Source organism: Struthio camelus, chromosome 12 (assembly GCF_040807025.1).
Source record: "Struthio camelus isolate bStrCam1 chromosome 12, bStrCam1.hap1, whole genome shotgun sequence".
Classification (NCBI taxonomy): Eukaryota; Metazoa; Chordata; class Aves; order Struthioniformes; family Struthionidae; genus Struthio; species Struthio camelus.
Genome location: NC_090953.1, coordinates 5113442 through 5138891, shown reverse-complemented (window position 1 = coordinate 5138891; position 25450 = coordinate 5113442). Strand labels below are relative to the sequence as shown.

At 37.6% G+C, this 25450-nt stretch overlaps 1 protein-coding gene across 2 annotated transcripts in view; it reads left to right on the top strand.

The window, feature by feature from the left end:
• Positions 1–779: 779 nt before the first annotated feature.
• The window catches only part of LRRC28 (leucine rich repeat containing 28), a 53617-nt gene continuing 28946 nt past the window's right edge, over positions 780–25450 (top strand). Inside the window, exons 1-5 of one of the 2 annotated variants that reach the window (XM_068958208.1) lie at positions 780–972; positions 3203–3431; positions 7882–7922; positions 10641–10678; positions 11433–11570. In XM_068958208.1, the coding sequence (XP_068814309.1) occupies positions 3264–3431; positions 7882–7922; positions 10641–10678; positions 11433–11570 (385 nt within the window). In that variant the 5' untranslated portion in view covers positions 780–972; positions 3203–3263. The remainder of the gene's footprint in view (positions 973–3202; positions 3432–7881; positions 7923–10640; positions 10679–11432; positions 11571–25450) is intronic. The other variant, XM_068958209.1, reaches the window with a different exon arrangement.

The following is a 25450-nucleotide window of genomic DNA, read 5'->3' as shown; positions in this document are numbered from 1 at the left end:
AGTAACGTTAAATATCCTGAGTATGACAGAGTTTGCTGTCATTAGTGTGCTAACTCAACAAAAACAAGATCTTCCCTGGGATAGGATTTATGTACTGGGACATCTCAACATGTGCAAACAAATTTAAAATGAAAATAAGTGGAACAACATGTAGGCAAGCCGAGCTACCGTGAACCCCTTCACCTTTTTGACTAGAGTAAAAACGGCCACAATAGGGGTGTGCGGGCTATGGGCAGGATCATCTCTAGTCCATTGACAGGGAAGATAAAAGCTAGTGCTCGCCTGTTACAGTCACACCTGAATTTGGCTGGGAAGACGGTCTCTGACTATCACAATTTTATCTGCAGGTGACATTTTCCTGCAAGAGCTGGTGTGCCAGTGCCGCAGCTGGGCGCAGCTTGAGCCCAGGAGCGGTCACGGCCTGCCCTCACGGACAGATGAGGGCTCAAGGGACCCTCCTGACTCTGCTACCGGGCCCCCCAAGCCTGGGGCATGGCAAACCCTGAGGAAGGAACAGCAGCCTACACCCTCCCCGAGGAGACCCGCCGTGAGGGAAGGGACCGGCGGCCGCAGAGGAAGGTGGCGACTGCCACACAGCGAAGCGCCCCTCAGCGACTCCAGCGCCGCTCGAGGCGCTGAGGGGGAGCCGCCTTCTGATTGGCTGACAGCGGGGGCCGAGGCCGTGAGGGGGGAGAACTTGTGATTGGACGAGCGGCGGGGTGAGCGGCGACGGGCCGCGTGATTGGGTGAGGGGCGGGCGCGCGGGTGCGGGCGGCGACGGGAGGGGGGAGGCTTTGTGGCTGGGCGCGAGGCGGGGCGGTGCTGTGGCTGCGCCGACGTCTCGCGAGAGTCGCGCGCGGTTTCCCCCCCCTCCCCCCGTCCGCCAGCTTCTCCCCCCCCTTCTCCCCCCCCCCCCAACACTGGTGCTTGGGCCGGCGGAGGCGGCGAGCGGTCGGTGCCCCGGCGGTGCCGGTGAGTGACCCTGCCCCGCGGTCGGGCGGGTTGCGGGGGGGGGGGGGAACGCGGAGGTGTGCCGCCCCGCCCCTCGCTGCCGTGCTGCCGGCGCGCGAGGCGCCTTCTCCGGGCCGGCGGTTGGTGGGGGGGGGGAGGGTGCGCTTCTCCCGCCCTCAGCGGAGGTGCCGCGGGCCCTGCCCCTCTCCCGCCCGCCGGCGTCTCGCAGGCCTCCGCCCCCAGCGGCTGTGGCGACATCCCCCCCCCCTTCAGGTCCGTCCCTCCGTCGCCCCCCTTTCCCTCTGCGGGGCAGGCCGGTCCCCCCGCTAGCAAGCGGTCGAAGCTCCTGGAGCCGGCCTGCAGGTGTCGTGGGCTCCTGAGGCTCCTGGCTGTGGCCTGTTCATACACCTTCGCTTAGCTTCCGCTCCGGGATGCTTGTACCACTGTGCGAGCTTGTTTGCGTCTTCTCCATCCTCTGTGCAACAGCTCTTTTAGTCTCTCAATGACCTGACCCTTCACCCCCATCATTGCCGTGTGTGTCATCCTCCTCGCTTTCTCCTTTCTTCAGCGTGTGATTGTGTCTGTTTCTTCGTGGCAGTGTTATGTCTCCTCTCTGGAAGGAGATTATTTAGAGAAACAATTTGGCTGATGGTGGAAGTGAGTGGGAAGATTTGCTTTGAAGTAGTGGCCAAAATAGAGTAGGTCATGACAGATCTCTGCCTTTCTGGGCTTGCGCATCCTGGTCTTTGTATCTATGTGCCACGTCTAAATGTGGTCCAGTTGGTTTATGGAGTGGGAGCTGTATAAGAATAGTCTGCATGTGCAGGACATCTAAATAGCTTGCCTGGACAAGTGGAAACACTGTTAGATATTTATGTGTGTGTTTTGTGACTTCTTAACTTTTAATTTAAAAAAAAATGCTTTCGAAGGGAAAAAGTTGGGAGTACAAGGCGGAATCCGAACACAAGCTGTTAACGTGTCTAGATCTACTTCTCTTATTATCAGGGAAGGAGGAGCTTTCCTTTATGATTTCTTGTGTTGCAGCACTAAAATAATCCTGTGTTATGCACTTTAAAATTTTAAAGACTTTTTAAAAAATTATTTTAATGATGATCAAAGATGTGGAATTGAGAACTGTAAAGTCTTAATTTTCTTTATCTACTGATAAGCTAGGAGAGCTTTAGCGTGTTGCAAGTGCCAAGGGCTAACTGTGCTTGTAACCCGTCTCGTAAAGATATCTAACAAAGGCAACTATTTGTTATAGTGATGGTCCTTCTCATGTGAACACAGTTTAACTAAAGCTAGACTGATACTGTCAGATTTTGTATGGGACTCTCAATGTGGTAATCTTTTGCTTACAGGGCGTATCTTAACATAGCTTAGATTAGGGGTAAATGATGACTAGAAGAGGTGTACACAATGCTGCCTCGAGGTTGTGATTAGTAGTGCTCTAAGAAAACAAATGCTGTGTTCCTGCGGAATGGCGTAGACTGTTGGTAAAAGCTACTTATCTGGCAATCAAAGAGAATTACTGAAACTGCTAAGGTAGTTTGATTTACATGCACAGTACAGTTCTGGGTAAGGAGTTTTAGTTACAAAGTTACTGCCTTAGATAGATTTCTTTTTGAGAGCTGAGTATCTTCACTTCCAATATCTGCTATGATTAGAAATCTCTCCTTCAATAAAGGAATGAGCTAAAACAGCTTCCAGCTGAAATATTTCCCTGTAGTTTTACAAGGGAAAGTGTGCCAAAATTTCATAGCATTTTGTCATTTGGGCATAAAAGCTACATGAAGGTGTTTTAATCAGCTAAAGACAGGAAGTAAAGTACACTGTGCATTTCTTTTTTTAGGCTCCCTTAGTAAGTGGGTTCTTCTTTTAGCTCACTCTACAGAGTAGATGTAGAGCATCAGCTAATGATTAGTGGAGAAAAAATTTTGGTGATATCTTTTGGTGATATTTTGACTATATTATTTCAAAGGTCCATGGAGAATGGAAGAAAAAGAGCATTATGTCTACCGTAGTATCTTGTTATTGCCTCTTTGGAAACACACTGAAATTTCATCCAGGAAACGGTCAAAGACTCTCTTCTAGCAAAACTGGATGTGGAAGTTATGCATACTTTGTTTGTACGTTGAATGGAACAAGTGTGTTTAGACAGATTATCCAATAAAATGTTGTAACTAACTTTCCACAAAAGAAGGCATTGCATAAACCTTGATACTGTTTTTTCCCTCTTCTTATCTCCTAGAAATGGCTCTGCTCTCAGAAGATGCAGTGCACTAGATGTGGTGCTTGGAACAGAAGTAGTCATGGCATCAGAACTATGTAAAACAATCTCTGAGGCAAAGCTGGAAAGGCACAAGAACTTGTTCTTAAATTACCGAAATCTGCATCACTTTCCTTTGGAGTTACTGAAAGATGAGGGGCTGCAGTACTTGGAGAGACTTTATATGAAAAGAAATTCCCTGACCACATTGGTACGACAAACCCTTTATTGTAATGTTTGCTGTCTGTATGTTTAGCAATTCTGATTTGGAACAGAAAAACCAAGAGAATTTAAAATTTATATATATACTTTAGCAAATCTGATCCTGAATGGTGTCATCCTTTGTGAATTTAAGTAACATGTTATCAGTATCAGGTTGTGTTATGGTCAAAGTTGCATAGTTTATGTAGAGTATAATAAATGGAAGTCTATGCCCAGTTTTGTGATTACCCTTTTGAAACCCTGTGAAGACCTGTGAGTAAAAATTGTATCATTGCTAAAAATGATCTCGGTGGTCAGCCCTTCTTAGGAGATACTGTGTAATCTAGTCTACATTCCTTCATTAGACTAAACACTTTTAATAAACTGAACAGATTCTCAAGCTGAATGAATATTATGACCTCAGAATTCAGTGAGGGGTAGTTTTAATTGTGTAATGAGCTGCTAAGACTCTGTGTAGAATCTGTGTAGAATCAAGAACTTAAGAATTTTAATAGGTTCAAGTCTCCATATGATTCAGTTTTTTTTTTCCTTGGATTCTTCCACAGTAAGATAGAGAAAATAATAGCCAGTACAAAGGACTTGGAAGGCCTAACTGCTTAGAATTTATCAAAATTACGTATTTTTCAGTGCTTCCTAGCAAAAAGCCCAGTACTTCAGTTTAAGGAGTAATTCTTAAAGCTTTAACAACAATTCATTAGAATCCCTCAATGAAGGTTTCACTTCATGGAGCAAAAGCTAGAAGGATTCTGAAAATGTTGTGCCTTTTCTTAACTGAGTCACTTAAGTTTATATGTACTGTAGAAAATTATTTAGGCACATTTTGGGCAAGTCCTGTGCTTAATGATCTGATAGGCACATAGGTTTCATGGTTACAAATTAAAAATGACTAAAAATTTACCTAAAAGTGTAGACAGCTCTGCCTCAACTCTATGTGAAATACAGTGATTATGTACTGGTGTTATGCTCATGAAATTTGCACTACTCAAAAGGGGAAACAGTGATACAGAAAGTTTGCATATCACTTTTCTGTATGTCTGTGTTAAAGCCTGATTTTTATTTTTTTTTTCTTAAAGTAATTATAAATCAGAAACCAAAACATAATCTTATCAGTTACGATCTAGTTCCATTTTCTTCTCAATATCTATTAATACTACCAGCCCGTAGATGTGAAATATAGTATAAGTGCAATTAGCCTTGGTTACAAACGAGCTCTAGGTAGAGGAAAGCAGCTCTGATCCAATACTGCTCAGAATTGTCACTGAGGCATGGATAGCGGAAATGAAAGAGAGGTTAAAATGTAGATAACGTGTAGTTAAGATGACTTGCAGACATTCTGAAGCAGAGAATTGGTGTTCAAAGAGATGTAGATAACTTGGTCATAACATAACTTGGTGGAATCTCATTCAAGTGCATAGCACTATCTCTAAGAACTAGACATGTGAAATTGGGTCTAACTTGCTGACTCTCTGTTCTGCAGCATGGAGAGGGGAAGGTGAAGTAGATGAAAATAGTGGAAGCCAGTAGTGTGTTATAAAGAAGGCAGATATCTTTTGGGGGCATAGAGTGGTTCACAATCTCTGTTATAAACTGAAGAAAGTAATTCTTATGCTTCTTAAAGCATAAGCTAGAGTACGATTTGAAGTCTGGGGTTCCAATTTACTAATGTTTTTCATAAGTATGAAAGAATCTAAAAATCAGTGTCAAAAATGATTTTTGGAGAACAAGTGCTATGAGAAAAGGTTGAGAGATTTAGGTTAATTTCTCTTGCAAAAAGAGAAGCTGGAAAAAGGAGTGGAGGGGAAGATGGAAGAGGAAGGAGGGGAACACGGGGGGAACATCAGTATTTTTAAAAGCAAAGATTTTATAAAGAAATAATTTTTTTCTTTTATGTCCACTGTTGGTGGGACAAGTAATCCTCTCAGTTTCAGTAAAGAAATGGTTAGATACATGGAGAAAAAACTCAGCTGAGAAGAGTTGAGAGCTGTAATAGATCATTGAGGAAAACTGTATGTTCCTTTCACTGGAGGCTTTTGAAAGAGAAGGTGTACAGATGTCTTTGAGGGGTGATTCTGCATCAGAGGGTGACACAGAGGATGTGGTTTTCATGTCTCTTTCAGCCTTGTGCTGCTTTGATTCTATGCAACATGATGAGTGTTAGTTCATCAATAAATCCTTCAAATGGCATATAGATTATGAGTAATCATTATCAAAACTAAATCCAAACCATATTTCTTTACTTTGAAATAAAGGTGGTACTTTCTTCTTTGTGCCCCTGGATCTTCCTTCCTGAGTTTTGAGAAATATTGACTGAATCAATTTTTGCTCCTCTTTGCTATTTTTAAATTATTCCAATCCTTGATGGATGACTCCTATGAAAATGTCTGGCCATAGTTACAGTCAGTATTTATGTATACTTTACCTAAGAATAAATTTTAGTTTTGTCCTCAATGACAAGATGGAAATGATAGAGAAACATCAGATAACGAATGGATTAGGGAGCTATATAACCCACCTGTAGCCCAGTATCAAGTCTTCACCTTCTCCTCATTTAATGTTTGACTAATATCATTAGCTTTCCAGTAATCCCATTTCCTCCTCTAAAAAAGAGGAAATAATAGTTTGCCTTGATGGCAATGTCAGAAGTAGGATCGAGCCATATCAAAGAACAGTTGTTTATAGCTGAAGTAACTTGGAATATACATTTCTGTCCAATTGAGATGGATTTGCATGTTTGCTGTGTGAAAAATGCCATGTGGGTGTGAGCAGGAGGGAAGCTTCTTTAAATTGACAGAAGTGATGACTCATTTATCATCATTATTTGTAGTCCTGTCACCAGAAGAGACTGGAGTTTGTATGTCGCTGACCTCTATTTTTCAATAGATGGATATTGTCCATATGGATGTACGTGGATGTGTATTGTCTTTTTGATCTTAATTCCGTTGTAGGATGTTGTGTTAAACAAGTTCATCCCAAACCCATCATTCTTGTAAGCAGATTTTCTGTTGCGGACTTCTTAATTGTACACTTATTCTCTCTCTCCTGAGTTTAGCTCTTTGACAATATGAAGGAGTCAGGTTTAAAAAAAAAAAAAAAAAAAAGAAAAAGTGCAACAGTCATGTGTAATGTGGAAATAGTTTGTGGGTGTTTCAGATTAGCATCCTTACTCTAAGGAAGGATTTGGGACAACAGTGAGAATTTTTTCTCACATTCCCTCTTTGTTTTTGAGTTAAAAACCGAATTTGTTGTGCTCAAGCTAGTTGCAGACTTTGTATATTTTTCCCAGCCTAAGCTTTTTTTCTTTGACCAAATAAAAACCTGTGCTGAGAGAAGATAAATATACTGTAACAAACCTTCCACTAGGTGGCAACAACTGCTTAGTTATAGCTTGTTTCTTGCATCTTGATGTCAACTGGTTCATTTATTATGGAGTCACCATTTGCTGCTCCCTAGTTAAAAACAAATTAATTTTTGTACTTGGATCTAGGATGTGGCATCTTTGTGACATATGGGTAAGATGACATTACTTTCTCAGGCTCACCTATTTCTCCATAATAAGTTTATAACCATAAAGTTACTGTAGGTGAGAATGTACCTTATTTGTTAGTGGAAATTGCTGCTATTTTTTACAGGAAATTGACCATGTTATTGAGTTGCTTTTTTTGTGTGTGTATGTGTCTGCTTATATGTATATTGTAACCAGTTGAAAACTGGACTTTTTCAATAAAACCATATCTATATTGAAGGTAGATTTCTTAAGCAATGAAACTGTCTTAACCTTGAATAACTTGCAGTAGGATTACCAGCGTGATATTTGGAACTCAAGCCAGTTTTGTAGTATGTGTTCATGGTTATAAATGCCAGCCAGGGATCAGTTAGGAGATAGAAAATGATGTGCATATATTAATATGTAAATAAGGAAATCTAGTTTGATGGATTCAGTACTTCTGGTTTGGTGGTAATTGACTAAGATCCACTAACTTTCTAGGTCATTTCCCAGTTTACCAGCAATACAAAATAAAATCAGTCATATAGTTAGAGATCTTGTATAGTTCCTGTTCCACCTTAAATCTCACAGCAGCTTCTTAGCAGTCTCTCTGCTTTCACTAACTCATTTATTTTAATATATTTTCAAAAGTAAGGTTTTTGGTGATCTGTCTTTTCAGCCTCAGAAGACCGTTTGCTTGAGGACACGTTAATGTCATTTCTAGGCTGTGGTTCAGTTTCAGTAATGAACTGCTCACCCTTGGTATATCCCAGATTGCACTGATGGAGAATGTGCGGGTATTTGGAAATGGGGTATTGTATACAGGTTTCTGTTGCAGTTTTTTGTGCCTAGCTGCTAACATATTTTAGTATGGTTATTAAAATGAGTTGGGTACACAATATGTGTGCGTCTAGTTTTTGGTTTTAAACCTAAAAAATATCTAACTCTTTTTCAGCCAGAAAACCTTGCACAGAAGCTTCCAAACCTCGTGGAATTGTGAGTTTGTGTAGGAGTTCTAATATATTTTTATTATGCTGATCCATTTTATCTTAAAATAATTTTAGAACGTATTGCTTGCACGTAACGTACCTCTTAACAGTGAAGGGTTTTCTTGGAGGGCAAGAAAGGGTCATTCTTCTTGGTTGGGGGTGTGTGTGTGTGTGTGTGGTTGCGGTTTTTGGGGGTTTTCTTTTTTAAAGGATGTACATCCAGATGTATTCAATCCTATTTTAATATTTTTAAATATTATTTCTTGTTTATTGTATAACAAGAACTGTTTTACAAGTGCCTACACTGCTAAGGAAAAAAAACTTTCCGCAAAAGTCTTGTGTATGCTGTTGTGACACTGATCACCCTGAGCTGTTGTCACTGGACCTGCCAAACAGTATGATTGGATGGATGCAACGGAGCCAGAGTAACAGGTTACTGCCTCCAGCCCATCCATATTTGCTTATTTCCACCCTGGCTACTAGTGGCGTTATGACTTCAGTCCTGCTGATTGTAATAGGAATTTTTTGGAATCAAGTCAGAGATTGTCAAATAGGAGCAGCAATGACCAAGTAGGAGTAGTAACCATTTAATAATGATTGCTGCAGGCAGAATAGTCTATCCAGTCTTGTCCAGAGAATGGAGTCCCATGAACTGTATTGTTTTGGTGATTAATTTTGAATTGAAGGCTCCTGAATCAGTGGTTTCTTCCTTCCCCTTTTCTCTTTTAAGGCTCTGATTTGCCTGTACAGTAAGATTGGGATTTTTTGTTTTTTTAACGGACATCCTCTTCTTCCCTTGCAACTGATTTGACTTCCTTTTAGTTAAATAACTAATGGACTATTCATTTGTTTATATAGTAGATTATTCCAAACGAGGAGGTATATATCTGAGTAGCGTAATGCATTCAGGTATCTGATCTTATCATCTTAATTTGGCCCTTGAAACTGCACCTTTCTGGTACGTGCGACCACAAGATAATTGAACTGTTTTGTAGGTCACAGCAGTCTCCAACTTGCTTGGGAGACAGTCTTGTCTCATCATGCCTGACTCTTGAGAATCTATGTATGCTCTGAAGCAGTAAAACATTCTTGTACTTGATATAGTTAGTATTTAATGATTTGCCATGGGGCATCAGGAATCTCAATATTATCTGATGGTGCCCTAAAGAAAATCTGCCTAAAATCACAGATTCTTAGAATAATCTCTTCCAAACACTGCGCTGTAGGAGTCAGTAGACCTAATAATTAGGGGTTCAGCAAGCTCAGTTGTACTACTGTTACCCCATACATTCTAGTGGTCTGTAGAGAAGTGCATTTGTCCTGTGATTCAGGCAGTTCTAATAGCACAGGTCAATTTTTGATTAGCAAATAACAGCTATTTTGTTGACAGAGAAGTGAAGAGAGACCACAAAATAAAGATTTCATCTTAAAGAGCGCTTTGTTACAGTATTTCTAAACTTTGAAAAACGAACTTAATTTTCAGGAAGATCGGTTGTGTCCCTTAGCAATTTCACCATATACTTTTTAAAAGCTTCACTATAGTCTGCCTTTCTTTGTGTCCATCATGCAGGGACTCTTATGTATAAATCTTCATAACATACATTTTTTAGACTGCTTCTGTCTGTGAAATAGTTCACAACTATTTTCAGTAGCTGTAGCTGAAAAGGAGAGTTCTCATCCTGAGGTTATATATAAGGAGTTCTACAAACACATCGGCTATCTGTTTGCTACGTTTTTAATAACGCTTTGAATTTTTTTCTGAAATTTTTAAAGAAAAAAAGAGAGTTCAGCTGTTACAAACAGTTGAAATGTTCGTGCGTCTTTTTCCTTGTTTTGCCTCTGTCTCCCCCAAAAGGCTCCTGCTTTTGGAAACGCTTTATAGAATGGAAAAAAATTGGGCTGTGCAAGTCATTTCTGTGTGTACTTAAGCAATTGGGCATTGAGTATTGAGTATTTCTTTACAAATAGATAATGATATGTGAAAATCGGGTTACTGTCGTTTGCTACAGGGCCCTTTCATTTATTTGCAGCAATGTCTATTTCACTCATCACAACGAAAATGTGAGAAATCTGTTTAAGAAGTTTTTATGTTAATGCTAGTGCTGGATGTGCTCCACTAGAGGGTGCTGAATATTCTAAACGAGAGGTCAGGTCCTCATCGTTACTGGCTAATGACTATGTACACGAATGGATTTTCCTTTTCAGAAATGTGCTCTAGCTTTGAAAAACCCAATTACGGGGAGTAGATCATGTGTTTGTCTCTGCAGTCAGTTAAGGCATGAGAGTTTTTTATGTACGGGGAAAGGTGTTCATAATCAACTTAACTTGTGAGGGTTTGGGGACTTTTTTGTTACTGTGCATTTAGTGTGAAATAGCCTGTGATAAAATATGGTTCATTTTGGTTATTTTTTCTGCTTTATTCTTTTATCTTTCTTCTTATGATTCTCAAAACTTAAGCCTATTGTTGTTGTAACCGTGAATGTTTTGTTTCAAAAAACTTTGTCATTCTTTTATGATAATCATTTAACAGACTAAGTGAAACTTAAGTACCTGTCTGTTGCCAGTTTGTACAGTTTCCACAGCTTTTGTGATCATAGAGAGGAATGGTTTTGGGGGTGCTCTTTTATTTCAATCTGAAATTGGATATTTTTGCAAACTGATTATGTAGCAGAAGTCCTTGAGGGTAACAGGTGGTGTTCTCTGCTTTTTTTCCTCCTCCCTCTAGGTACCTTCATTCGAATAACATAGTTGTTGTACCTGAAGGTAAGTAACCTACCAGCTCACGATAAGTGGCAGGAATCATAAAATATTTATTTTTCTTCCTTCTTTTGAAGATGCATATTTTTCCTTTGTTTTCCCGCAAAACATTAAAGACTTTCATACCAAATATAACTCTTAGTCAATAATATCCTTGTTTATGTTATGTTAAATTATTTTAATGAAGTCTCAAATGCACCTAAATGCTCTCTGCTTCGTTTCTAATTGCAGCAAGTGAAAAGGCTAAAGGGCACTCATCTACAGAAACAAAACGCCAGAGTGTCTTGTGCTTTAAGCCAGTTACCACATAGAATACTCTACTACTTTTCTTCATGAAACATTTGAAACCTGAAGTATCAAGAACTCGTACTAGTTTATTTTCCTTGCACTAATTGTAGAGCTACTTGTCCAGCTTCAGAAAAGCACTTCAAACTCTGTCTGAATATATAATTTGGATAGCCTCATAGCAAAGGAATGGAAAAAGCAATTTCAGGGCAGAATTGCATGAGGAAAATATAGAAATGGGAGTATCCAGTATATGACTTTCTTTTCTCTCCCCATTTCATTGCCAGCAATACTGTTTGTTAGATAGATAAGCGTTTCCATAAACTGTCATTCAGTTATGAGATCGACTTTAATACGTCACAATCTGCTCAGATATAGGTGTTAGGTACTGTGGCTTTTTATCCTCTCCTAGTCCTATTAAGATTTTGACATTACTCTTGGGTCACATTCATGTTTTAATCTCTTCTCTCACAAGCCATTGGCTCCCTCGTTAAACTGCAGTTTCTGGACCTCAGTGATAATGCCCTCGAAATTGTGTGCCCAGAGATTGGCCGCCTGAGATCTTTACGTCATCTTCGCTTGGCCAACAACCAGCTGAAATATTTACCTGCAGGTAAGTACAAACGTGTTGAGGGGCTGGAGCAACGACAAATTCCGCTTGAACTTAATTTATGCACTGATCTGCTCTAGGTTTTTTCCTGTCTTTACAGTTGAAGCATGGTACAGCTTGCCTTTAAAGACCAGGCAGGGATTGCCATTATACTGCATTGTGCTAAATATGCTCTATACTTAAAAAATAGTAAGCCATGCTGTATGGATTTGAGGTAAAGAAAAGTTCTGAAAAACACTTCTGAAGGAAAAAGTGTGCCTATTTAACAGTCTTTGCCATTGTATCAAGAAAATGTTGAACTTTCTCTGAGAAAACACAAAATGTGAATAACAAACATCATTTTGATAACATGCTTTTGATAAAATGATGTTTGTTCTAATTTTGCAAAATATGGGGGATTGCAGTCCTCCCTCCCTGTCCTTAAGTCCAATAACGCCATACTTGTATTTCCTAAAAAGACATATGTCCAGTAGGTTTGCCTATGGCAACTGTACCTCACTATGACATCAGATAACAAATGTTGGTCTTGCTAGTTTATAATAAAAAAAAAAAATTTATTCAAAGTAAATGTGACACCAAGTCAGAAAAAGTTGACCGTAGGCAGGTTTTCTTTTTTTTTTTTTTAACTTTTTTATTTTTTTGTCTTTTAAATGCTTTGAAGAGCAGAAGTAACTGATTCCCCATCTTCCATCTCCCATCTGTCCTTCCAGATGAGAGGGAGATGATGATGATGATTTTTGTTGTTTAAATCTTGCTCTGGGTATTTGCATTTTCTGATCTGTGCAGATGATAAAATCTAAGGTCAGCAATTCAAAAAAAAGGGACTAACTTAATCTAACAGCATTAGTTTTTGTCTCTAATTTTAACTAAATTTTCAATGTGACCTTCATGTGTTTATAAGTTCATGTTGTGTATTCTTAAGAAATATATTGCAATTGTTCCTTGAAGTTTTGGGTGCAGAAATCGAGCTGTCCTTGTACTTCTCTGGGCATAATAAGCTTTGCAGAACAACTCAAAGAACGATTAAGGAAAAAAAAAGAGAAGAAAAAAATTTTATATGACTGTGTAAATGCTCTGGAATGAAATTAGATAAACCTGTTAAACATTATGACCCGAGGCCAGTAAAATTTCCATCAATTCTCAGATGTCCTACATTCAAAAGAGAGGAGTGACTTGAGTGTGCTTTATGTTCCTCAAAGATAATTTACCTTATGGTGCTGTACCATGAAAGAAAGATTTGTTCAAAGAAAAAGTGACACATTTTCTGCAAAACTTCACACATTAACTTAAAAAGGTTTCAAAAAGACTACTTTCAAAAGGATGATTTACATTACTGAAGAGATGATTGTGAGTTTACCACATTTGATTAGGAACTGGTATCAGCTGCAGAGGCAAGCTGCATTTATTTTCTCCGGAAGAAAACTTGGTACTAAGTATCTTGCCTAAATGCATTTATAGTTCTGGATACCTGAGAATTTCACATGCTTAGAAGTAATACTACTGTTGCCTACTTTTAAATCAAAGAATAGAGTGCTGTCCAATCTGTCTGTGTTGCTGGTAGTGTACCATCAGTTTTTGCTATTGTTACTAAACCTGTCAGTTGAGATGCTGTCACTATCAATGTGACCGGGCATCATGCAGCTTGTGTGTTAGTCCGAGCAAGATTAATCTTTCATTTTTGCTGGAGAGTTTGCTTAGCTAAACTATTGCATTGTGTGTTTCCTAAACTTAGCACTTCCTGAAGGGGACTTCCAAGCGTATTTTCATAGTTTTTTCTTTGTAAAATTGTGAAGATCTTAAAAATCTCTTTATAGCAAAACATTCTGGTATAAAAATACATTACATCAATTGAAAAAAACAGAGGAAAAAAGTTTTGATAAACTGTTGGAAAAACTGCTATCCTCAAATACACTGGTAGTATGAATCTTCATAATAAGGTGTTAAATGATATTCTGTCAGGAAAACTAGCAGAGTTAATAAAATAGACTGAGATGTAATTACACTGCAGTACGTTATTTTACGGTGTGTCATTGTTAGCTTCTTTCCTTACAGCGGGTCCTGCATTGCGGGGCATTGTTAGGGAAAGACAACTCTTCATTCCTCTTAGTAATTCATACAACGTTAAGTAACCATTTAAGGTGTAACTTAGCTTCTGCAAGCGTAGCTTGTGTGGAGTAAAAAACCCCAATGTAATAGCTTTGAGTACAGGTGATGGTCGTTTATGAAAGTAACTTGTCAAAAATCATTACCATCATTTTACCCCAGACTTAGTCCTACACAGATAACACAAATGGGCAGTGAGCTGTAGATCACAATAGAAGAGCCAGTTAAGAAAAGCTGATCATTATTCACCTTGTGTAACCAGATAGGCCAACCTGCAGCGTAATGATGTCCTCGATAAAATGCTTTTTTCAGAGCTCTTGACCTGTCATTCCACTTCGCTCTGCCTTCCCTGTGCCAGGTGTACTAAGTACCTTCAGCTTCTGCTGAAACTACATGGACATCTGGGAGAGTAATACTCTCTTCTTAGTAGTATCCTTAATCAACCAGTACAAAATCTCTTTGATAAAAATGCAAAACAGGTGGATGGTAAAAGTTCTTGCGTGTTCAGACACTTAATGGCACTTTTATGTTGCACTGCATACTTTGAGAATGATTCTCTGTTGTACCTGCTCTTACTTAATTGTGATGGATTCAGAACTGCAATAAACAATGCAAATAGCAGCATATGTTGATTCATTAACCATTTTTAATGTTTTGTTCCACAGTTGTGCTCTTAATATTCGATATTAGTATTTGAGATTTACCTTACAGAAATCTAACATAACTCTACTTAAAAAAAAAAAAAGAAATAGTATGCTTAAAGCATTTTAAAGATTTATATCTTGAATCTGATTGTAGACGTTCTTCAGTCTCTAGTAAAGGTTGAGCCTGTGTTATGGTTCTCCTTTAATGTCTCGGGCTCTAGGATTTTAGTCTCTGCCTATGTCCCTTTTTTCATAAAACTTGTGAGAATTTAATAACTTGATCTCTGTGCTTTTCTCTGGTTGGTCATGATTGTCCAACTTGTATGAAAAGTTAGTTTGGAAGAGGAGATAGGGGAGAATGATGAGAGTACACGCAGACAGCGTGAATGCATCAGCCTTAGTTTCCTGAAGAAATCAGGAGATGAGGCATGAAAATTGTGTTCCTTGGAGATTAGAAAGCACCTGCTATGCTGTGGCACTGCTATAGTGTAAATAATAATCCTACCTTTGTGCTTAGCAAACACTACCAAATCAGTGTCACCCATTGATAAGATCATGTACTTTGGCCTCAAGGCACCTTGTTTAATTGCACGCCTCCACTGAAACAGAAGGATTTCCTTTACGCATCTTTAAAATGTTGTGAGGTGTTGAAAGATAACTAAGCTAAACCTGTTGAGAACCAATGGGAAAAAGTCGTTCAGAATAAGCATGTGCAAATTGAGACAGTATAAAATGGCTGGAAGAAAATACTTTGTGAAATTATCTTGAAGTCATGTTTTAAATATATTTTGGATAAGGTTAGTAAGTGAACTGACTTCTGCCTAATGGAAAGTTATCAGTGTCTACATTCTGTTGCAATCAAAATCATTAATTGAAAAACTCTGTGTCTTCATGAGGGAACTCTTTCCAAGCGTTGGGGATGAGTGAAAAGAAACAAATGTTGTATCAGGTTTAATATTTGTAAAATTCTCTTGAGCTCTTTTTCATTAAAACGCACAGCTTTTTTTTTTTTTTTTCCTTCTTAAATCTGTAAGCCGTAAATCTTGTAGCTTCTGTATTTAACAATGTATTGGTTCTTTTGTTTGGCACTGGTACGTGGAATTCTTGAACATCAAGTACACTTTCTCTGAAGCTTTCTGCTGTTTAACTGTACCACTTAATCCTCTAAATTCTTGAGGGCTGTTGGGAAATGTGTAACACCAGAGATCTTTTTTTTTTTTTTTTTTGAAAAATTTTACAATTGCAGTATATAGTAAGGAAAGCTGATGTAACATTTCTATAGTAGTTTACCTTTATTTTTGCAGAGATTTCACTTTAAGTCAGAATGTTGATATCTCATACTTTAATGCAGAATTGTTTTAGAGTTGGTCCTGTTTGAATGTCTTGCCACAAGTAAATTTTCTGAATCTTCTAACTTATAAATGACTAATCAGAAACCCTGAGGAACTTACTTTCTAGTATTTATAATGTATGTGATATTTCAACTCTTTTCATACTTAAGATAAATTATATTTATTTTCTCTTTTTATATGAGAACTATTGCAAAAGCATTCCAATGAAATGTCCTGGAAAAATGATTCTTCGGGCATCCAAGTTTTTATCTCTCAGTTTTGCTGTATCACCATTTAGATCTGATTTGGCTTTATTCTCAAAAACTTTTGATGTAAACTGGTGGTTCTTCAGTGTTACATCTTGGTCTTGAAGCTGGTGAATGCACATTTGGACAACTTGAAAAGAGGGTGGGTTATACTCAGAGTTGGACTTAAGTTTCGTGTTTGACAAGGATTAGACTCTTTGTTGCGTGTTACTTGATATACATACTTCTCCTTAGAATGGCAAGTTGTAGCATCTTGTTCTAAGATTTAATTAAAAATGAGGTTATGTTTATTCAGCACATGTTGGAGTTAATTATAGATTTACTAAAATGAAAAGCCTAATGCTTTGCCAAGTTAAGAGCAAAAGCGAAGTAATTAAACAAAGAATAGGGTATAGTTTATGATCCCAGCCCATCTTTTGGCAAAGCTCCCATTTAAGAAGGGGAAAAATATCTATCAGCGGTTGTCTTTATATGGGCTAGTCCAAGTTTTCCTTTGTGTTTGTTGTTGGGCAAATCTAAAAGCCAAGAGTTGAGTGCGTTGATCAGGGGGGCAAATGTATGTGTAGAAATTTGTTATTATTTGACTACCTGTATAATGCTATTTCTTTGATCTGTAAACTGAAATTGCAGGTGACTGGGGAGTACCAGCAGCTGCTGTGGCTGAAGAGAGGTGCAGATCTCTTTGCAGTATTCAAATGCAGGTTTAGCAGATGCCCTTTCTTTTCCATATAAGGAAATGTGTGGCTTCCAATTCAAATTGACATTTCTGTATTGTCTCTTGAGACTTCTGCATATTGCATCCACTTATTGCTGTTTTGCTTTGTTTAGATTGAAACCAAAGGAAAACTTATTCATCTGCCTTTGGAGCTTTTAAAGTGCACGCTGCCATAGTACTTGGGGAGGTTGATAGCATAGCGGGTTCTTAGATTAACTCTTCATTTTGTTTCTGTTAAAATCCCTTCCCATTTTAGGGCAAATTCTTTTAGAAATAAAGGCAGTTTAAGGCTTTTTAAAATACATCAGTAGACTTATAAAACTTCATCTTCAAAGCGTTTGACAAAGATCCTGTGATGCTGATAAGGGAGTGTTATCCTCATTTTACAGATTTGGAAAAAAAGTGTTTTTTAACAGAAGTGACTTGCTCCAGGCCACAGCAGGAGTCAGTGTTAGCCAAAAATAGAACTTGGGTGTTCCCATTTCATTTGCTAAGACCGCACCTTTTTGAGGTTGTTCATGTTTAATATTAGGGAGGACTGAGTCTTTCTACCCGTTATTAGGAAATTAATAATTATCTCTCTGTTATTAATAATCCTCCCAGTTAATAGGAAATTAATAGTAGTAAGATCAGTGAGTGTTTTGTTTTTTTTTTTTTTCCTGAAACAGCTTGCATTTCCAGAAGGCTGAAAGAGTTCATGAAGACAAATTTCAAAAAATATAATTTTTATATATAAATACATATAAAAGAAAAATTTTTATCTTGCATGGATAACATCCCTGGTAACAGACAAGAAGGGTTCAATTCTTACTAGTATTACAAATCAAACTATAACTGTTGATCACTGCTTTGTCTATTTATAAAGTAATCCTAGGAATGTTAATTGATTACTGCTAAGGCTGTTTTGCTTAGCAGTTTGCTAATTGGGGGCATGAGAGGCTTTGAGACTTGAAAACTGCATATTTATTCTCTCTTTTTTTTAAAGTTGCCATAAAGTACAATATATGTATTTACTATTCATACCAGGGTTTCACTGGTAAAGGCTTCTTGAATACCCGACTTAGTAATTCTGAATAGAGCTCAATATAAGGTATTTCAGTAAATCTTAATTAAGAAGTTGTGTTTATATGCCCTTCCCTAACTCCTTTTTCAGTAGATTTCCACTGTTCAAGGGTACAGCATGCCAACAATTCTATTCTTATTTAGACGTTGGTATTAACATATGCAGTCCTAATGTTTTTTAATTTGTTTTTCATGTTTTGATTTAGAACCCCTAAAATGAGGAGGAAATAAATTGAATTTTTTTTCCTCCTATATTTCCCTTCTTTCTTTTATTATTGTCGCTGATTAGGGTAGATTCCTTTGATGCTTTAATATTAAAATTGAAAAATATTTTTACAGTGATTGTGACTTTAAAAGCTAATGCACAAACTGATGCAGACCCTTTTCTTTTTTCAGAGTTGGCATAACCTTAGTCCACTCTGCTTTCCTAATTTAGTAACATGTATAAAAATATGCACGACGGGACAGGTTTGGTACGCCAGGCACCAATCCAGGAGTGTGGTGTTTTTAAGTAAATGGACTTGTGGGGGTTTGAGGAAAACACAGATTAAGTTACATGAGCTTTGCGTTTTGTAAGTCTGTAACTATTTAAAGGAGCATGGACTCCTAAATAAAAATCTGTTTTAATTATGGTCATACTATATTGTTTTTATTGAAGCAGGTTGATGTCTAATATTAAAAAAAGCTTGTGTTTTCTTAACAAAGATCTGTAAAATACATGTTCTAATGAATAATTCATTGCCAGATTCAGGTTACTATGTAAATCTGAAAGTCAGCTTACTAAGGTTTGTTAGCTCTTTCTAAGATTCTTTTTGACAGTTGTCAGAGAAGCACACTTACGAGATACCAGTTCTAATTTCTTTCTTTGACTGGAAAAAGTATAAGTTTATGTGGCTGTGTCATAGATGCAGAACTCTGTTACTCCCAAAGCTTTGTAAATGCTAGAAATGAATGTCCAGTTGTCTGATATTTACAGCAGCTCTAATGAGTGACCATTAATTCAAAACTGTGTGTTTAAGGGCAACACTACGTTATTTTAAAGGTCTTTTCATTCACGTGGAAATTGGATTTACGTTTCTAAAATATTTAAAGCAGTAAAATCACTAGCCTGATGGCTGATATGCCTGTTTTTGGTGTACTTGAAAATCTCTTACTCTGCTAATAACACAATAATGATTTAAATTAGTCTAGTGTTTTGCAGACATGACTCTTCATGGTCTCTTTATTTACTGCTTCAACTGGAAGATATAGAAGCTGCTTAGGAAAAAAACTGTAATACCAAGGCTGTTTATTAGAAAGTAAATGCTTAGGTTCAACAATGGCAAATTTATTTCTTTACCTAAATTGATCCCACGCTTGCCTATTACTGTAATTTTTTTCCCATCAGAATTACTAAGGCTTCAGTAATTATGCCATCTGAACTTAGAAGTGCCATAAAAATGTCTGATAGTATGTTTAAGATATTCTTTGGATTTCTAGGAGAAAAAGACTTTTGCGTGTTTTGATCTTGTATAAATTGCTACAGAGCCCTGTCCTGACAGCCTGTAAGAATTAAATTTTTTATGAGAAAAAATTCCTCTAGGAAATCATAGAAGAGAATCATCTCTGAAGAGTTAGGAACAAAATGGCAATGTGCATGGTTACTGGCGGTATTTGGCGTTTGTGACCTAAATAGAGGTGACCGCAGCACTGGGTAGTATTTTGTACAAGTGGTATTCCTTACAGATCAGCTTTCATGAATGTCCAAACACAGTGGTAGCTATTTAATTAAGGGATATCGGGAGTATGAAATTTTGTAACAAAGTCTGCATTGCTCAAAGATTTGGTTTGGGTTAAATTCTCAGGAGGACAACTACTACTTTTGAGTACTTTAAATTTATGGGGAGGAAAATGAAGACAGAATAAAAAAGAATTGCAGTAAATTCCTGGAAACTTTCATTAAAACTGTTTTTTTTTTTTTTTTCACCCTCCTGTATATTCTGACCTGTACAGTGTGTCAGAGTGAGTCATCTCTGTATACAGAGCTGCTCACTATTCTGTATTTGTCTGCTTGCCCCTTTTTATGGTTATTTTCTTTCCATAGTTCTGTGCCACTTCCTGCTTGTTGAGGGGCTTTTGAAAGCCTCTTTGTTAGTGTCATACAACATTTTTTAGTACACCACGATAGGTTCATAATGTCACTGGATGGTGGTAGCAAAAATAGTAGTACTGAACACACAGTTTGAAAAAATTCTAGACCTATATTTTGTTAAGCTTAAAATGTTCTAATGTTCAGTTCCAATGCCTCTTTGAGATAGGTTTGTATTGGGCATACTGGAATTGAAATATTTCTAGTGAAAGTAACAGAAATGATGTTAAGACGGGGAAAAAAGAACCAAATCTCCCTTTCAATAATGGCCTGTGGTATTCCTCGTTATGATGTTGCTCAGCAAGTTCTCAAAAATGCATATGTTAAGTATATATGTGTTGCAATTCATTAATTGGAAAACTAACAGGAAACATTGGAAGGCGCCATCAATGTCTTTCATTGTAAAATTTAAATTCTGTGTATTAAAATATTGCTTTGTGTTTTAGGCTTATTGGACTAGCAAATTCTGTCTTAAAATTTGCTATTCTAATTGAGCTGAATCACTGAAAAAATATTTGGAAACTAAGCTATTGTAACAAGCGCTTTTTTTTGGTTAAAAAGAGTGTGATATGGCTCAGTGCATCTCATTTTCAGGTACCTCCAATTTTATAAAACATAGATGGTAAAACAGCTGTGGTGGTCTTTACGTGTCTGGAAAAGTCATCAGGGACAAACTGAAACTACAGTATGGTTTCATGTCGATAACATGAAGGCTAAAATCCTTCTAAGGCAAAAACCTACAGACTAAAGAAATATCACGTGGTTTATCATCTTTTACCCCTCTGGGAAGGAGTTAGTAGGTGTAGGTGAAATCGGGACGGGGGAAGAGAAGAGCCAACCTAATTATTACCAGTGGTGCTCTCAAGCCTGTTGAGCAGAAGCTTTGCAGTCCTCCATTTGAGAAAATCAACATCTTTGCAGGAACATGTATGTTTTCTGAGCCCTGGGCCATGGGCTTTCCCCCGGCAGCTGTCCCCCATAGGGCTTTTTAGGTAAGAGATAAGGGAATTGTGCCAAGATGAAGCAGTCTGAGTGCTTCTTTTAATGTTGAGGTACTTGGAAGATTTCTGCATTCCTGAGAGTATGGGAGCGGATTTAATAGATCTCCATGTTATAAATTTTGTTCTAACCTGAGTATTTTAATCTGACATCTTAGCAACTTCTGGGTGCCCAAAACCCCACCTGCTAGGTTCATCTGGTCTTCAAATTGGCTCCTGTGCTCTGTCTTTTTTCGGTTTCCTGGTTATTCTCTAGTGGTTCTTCTTTTGTCGTAACATTCTGCCTGACTCCTTGTGCGTTTTCCAAGATTGGCTTGAAAAATGCAAAGTCTTCACCATAATGCGAACTTTATAAAATACACACACACTTGAGTGTGAAGTCTTGTTTCAAGAAGGTGGTTGTGCTGCAGAATTTCTGGTAAAATTTAAGTTAATTAGGCAGATTATTCTGCAGCTCTGAACAAGCTAGTAACTGGCTCCTCTCTTGTTAAGAGATTTGGAACTGCCTCTTGAATCCTGGCTCATGCTTCTGTCCTGCAGTCCTTGATCCCTTAAGTCACTATAAGCCTTGTTTCTCCAGGGTTTTCCTCCTGTTGGGGGGGGGAGGAAAGGGGGGCAGGAATTTTGAAGCTATTGAGAGTCCTTTAAGGAATCGTGGCAAACATTGATCTGGAGCTGAAAAGTTTTTGGAGATGTCCAAAGTCTTACAAAGAACTGTAGAAGTGTGGTGAAGTTACGTTGTATGTTCTTACACCTTTTTATAGATAAGTCTTCAGTACTACTGATTGCAACACATTTCATTAAACATGAAATTGAGTTTACTAGAAGAACATTAAGCAATCTGAGATTTCTCAATAAACTGTTAAAATAAATGAAATTAATATATATATTTGATTTTATATTCACATCCATGTTTGTTTTATCTGTATCTGATTCGCATGTCTGAGAAACCTCTAAATTTAGCTTACAAAATGTCTGCTAGTCACCCACAGCATGTACAAAATATCAAATGGGAAGGAATTTAAAATGAAACATTTAACCCAAAACCAGAGTGAGAAGAGGTCTTTGGACCATAATGAAATTGGTAATAGGACAATGTGGAAATGCTACTACTACTACTACATACAAATAGTTCATACATTAATGCACACTGTAGCCATTCAAATGAATGGCTTTAACAGCTGACAGGAGAAATGACAGCACGATTTTTCTGGGATATATGAAAACACAACCCTGATGGAATTAATCTGCCCTCGTCTACTCTCCAGTCCTGCCATCGCTACAGCTGCCACTTAGGGCTACTGCAAGTCTCTTGACCTTTGATTATGCTCCCAATGACATGCTGAGGGTGGCTGGAGGCCACAAGACAAAAGTGGGAAGTTTATGCAGCAATATGTAACTTTAAAGAACATTTAGTTGTCGTTGCTGCTTTGATCAGTGTTAGAGTATACTTCGATAAAACTCAGATAAGGGCTTCAGGCTGTAGCATCAAAACAATGCATTCTGTTCCTTTCAGTTTGAAAAATGTATTTCTACACAGTCTGTTTTAAGAAGTGGAATGTGCTTGTGAGAACTGATTAGACTTGGCACACAGACCTAAATAATGAAGGTCAAATAGAGTTTGTCTTTGTTTTATGTTTTGATTATTTGAAAAATTGCATTTGAGAGGACTCGTGACGCAGTTATATACTGCAGAAGAAAATAACTTTGGAAGTGGCCAATAGTGTGTTTGAATTCTGTAATTATTCCATTAGTGTTGTTTTGTTTTGTGTGAATTTACTGACTGTGTAGCAGAGGATGGGAGGGAGAAGTGGGGGCTCTTCAGTTGTTCTTGGTCAGTTTTACGCCTGTGGAGTTGAATCTGAGATGTAGAAAAGCAGACTACCAGGAATTTAATTGTGTGGGAATGTAATCCTGTGCTGTAGTCTTGTTCTGAGTGCTTGGAGGTATTATTTATTTATGCAAACGTATTTGAAAGTCCGTATAAACTCTCAAAACTAACGTTCCCAGTTGCTTTAATTGCACATAATACTTGTGTGGGCCGTAAGACTCTACAGCTCGTTCCTCCGTTGGTAGCTCGGGCAAATGCCCCCTTCTCACCTCTTTAGCCCCCTGATTTTTTTGGTGGCATCTCTGATAATATTCCGAACTAATAAGGTATGATAACTGGTTGGTTGTCTGGCTGACTTCCTGTACAATTGTCTTCAGTGCTGTTGAAAATGAATGTAGTCACCATTGAGTTTATCATGACAGAATGGCTGGATCTATGTTAAGATGTTGTGTGGGGGAGGTGTTTTGGTTTTGTACTTTTATTCATTCTAAACCAAAAAGAAACCTTCAGGATTTTTTTCAACTCCTTTTTTTGATGTAAGCTTTTTGTGTGTGAGAATAATGTAATTTACTAAAACTATTAACTTTATTTTTTCAAAAATAAATGTAATTCCCTTCCTTTTTGAAACTTTTTTCCACAGTGTGTTTAATCCCCTATTGAGAGCACAGAAAACCCTCTTTTTTGGAATTTGATATGAGGGTTTTTCCATGTTATGGCTGGTAACAGTCATATTCTGAGCAACATACCTAGGGGCTGTAACGAGGCAGATTCTCCTTCTCGCGCAATGCATGCGTTAGCCTGCCTTTGCTCTGTGACAGAGGAAGGGTATGGGACTTCTAGTACGTCTCTTCCTTTGGAGTGTCTGTTCTTGCAAAAATTATTTATTGTTGAGGGTTAACATATTCTGAGAAATTAAACTGAACTGAGTGATCAGGTAATGCCTAATATTAGACTAGCTTTCTAAACAAGAGTTTTAGAAAAAGTTGGTTTGTAACTCATCTGTCAGCATTAAATACTTCTGCTGATGATTCTGTTAGTAAAGCTCTGACTTTTTATTGATTGTTTGGTTCAAGCACATGTGTGATATATATGAAGCTCACTTCTGAAACTTCATAACAGATGCTCTTTAAAATACTTGGAAAAGTCTTTCTCTTAGAACTGTTATCCAAAAGCAAAACGGAACTTCTTAAAGGGGATCGTAAGACGGTCAGGGTCCATCTCATAAACACTTGCCAATAGCTGTTCGCATGAGTGAAGAAAGATATATGTTGACAGGACTGTGACTGAAGCTCTGGCATTGAGATATCTACTGAGAAAGATGTGTTTCATATAGAAATGTGTGTGTGCTTCTGTATGAAGCACTCTAAAGTATGAAGACTTTAATACAGACAATCTGTTCAATAGAGTTTAGTCAGACTTTCAAAGAACTTCAGCTTTGAACAGATAGTAAACTGTGGGGTTTTTTCTCTGAGGTTTTTCAACAGTTTGTAACTGTGTGAAAAAAGGAAATTGTAATAGTAACTGCAAATTCCAGGTTTACAGTAGAAATGCCTTACTGATTTCATTATGCTACACTGTCAAACTCTGTTTTGCTGCCCTGACTTATTCCAAGAGGGTCCTAAACCAAGATAAAGCCAGCCATCCAAGCAAAGCAGCTTTTCATGAGGGATATGCCCGTGGTTGCTGCCTTTAGCAACATTGTTTAGGGGAAAAAAAAAAAAAAGGTGGAAAAACTGCCCTTCATTATATCCTTCACCAGCATAATGAGGTTGGTAAAACTTAGAAAAGTGTGCATTTACTATGACAACACATGGCTGCAAACCTTCTTATTCACAAAACTCGGTAGTTGTTAGTGTGTAGAACCTATTCGGCTATTGAGTTTTTCTAAGAAAATTACCTGTTAACTGTTAAACTGTTAAAATCACTTGCTACTCATATTTCATGCAAAACCCATTGCTAAACTGAAATATTTTGAGATACTCTTTTGTTTAAAAAATAAAAAATAAAAAATTGGCATTTGTGATGAGATAGGCTGACCAGATAAAATACAGTGCTTTCCCATCTAGACCTATTATATTTGGAAAAATTAGCTCTTGAACTTTAATTTTTATAATTTTTAAGTGTTGTATTTCCAAAAAATCGAATATCAAAGTTGGTTTTCTCCCCCCTCCTTAAACTCTTTAAGTCTTTATAAATAAAGTTATCTATGAATATACTTCTGTCTCTTTGGTTCCTTTTTTCTTTCCCCAAGCTCTCTGTAAGTTACGTATGATGATGAGCTGTATTAACGGGTAGTTGATTTTATGTGTGCATTAAACAAATTGAATTTACTAATAGGACATGGATACTTAGGGAAGGTTGGAGAACAAGATTATTTGGTCTTTGGAATGAACAAACGCAAATATTAGTTTTGTGCAATAGAAGAATTTCAGAATGTATTGGTTTCCATTCTGATCTTGCTGGCCAAAGTAATTTTCTTGTATCTTTCAATGTATTATTGTGAGAGAGTTAAATTAAATATTGCTTGTTATTGACATCCTTGTTGTTATTCAACTAGTCTATTAAATGAATTGAGGCAAAATAAAATGCATCATTTAGTGACACTAAATTTAAATGGAAAAAGCCTTTAAAGAAAATGTGTAGAACTGGAGGTGTTTCATGAGATTAACTTTGTCACACGTGCAGAGTTTGATACCTGTATTTCAGTTAACTTAATTTTCCTGCAGTGGTATTTGACACAGTCTTGGACAATGCTAAGTTAAACATGGCTCTTTATATTATCTTTCCTTATGGAAAGCTTTGATA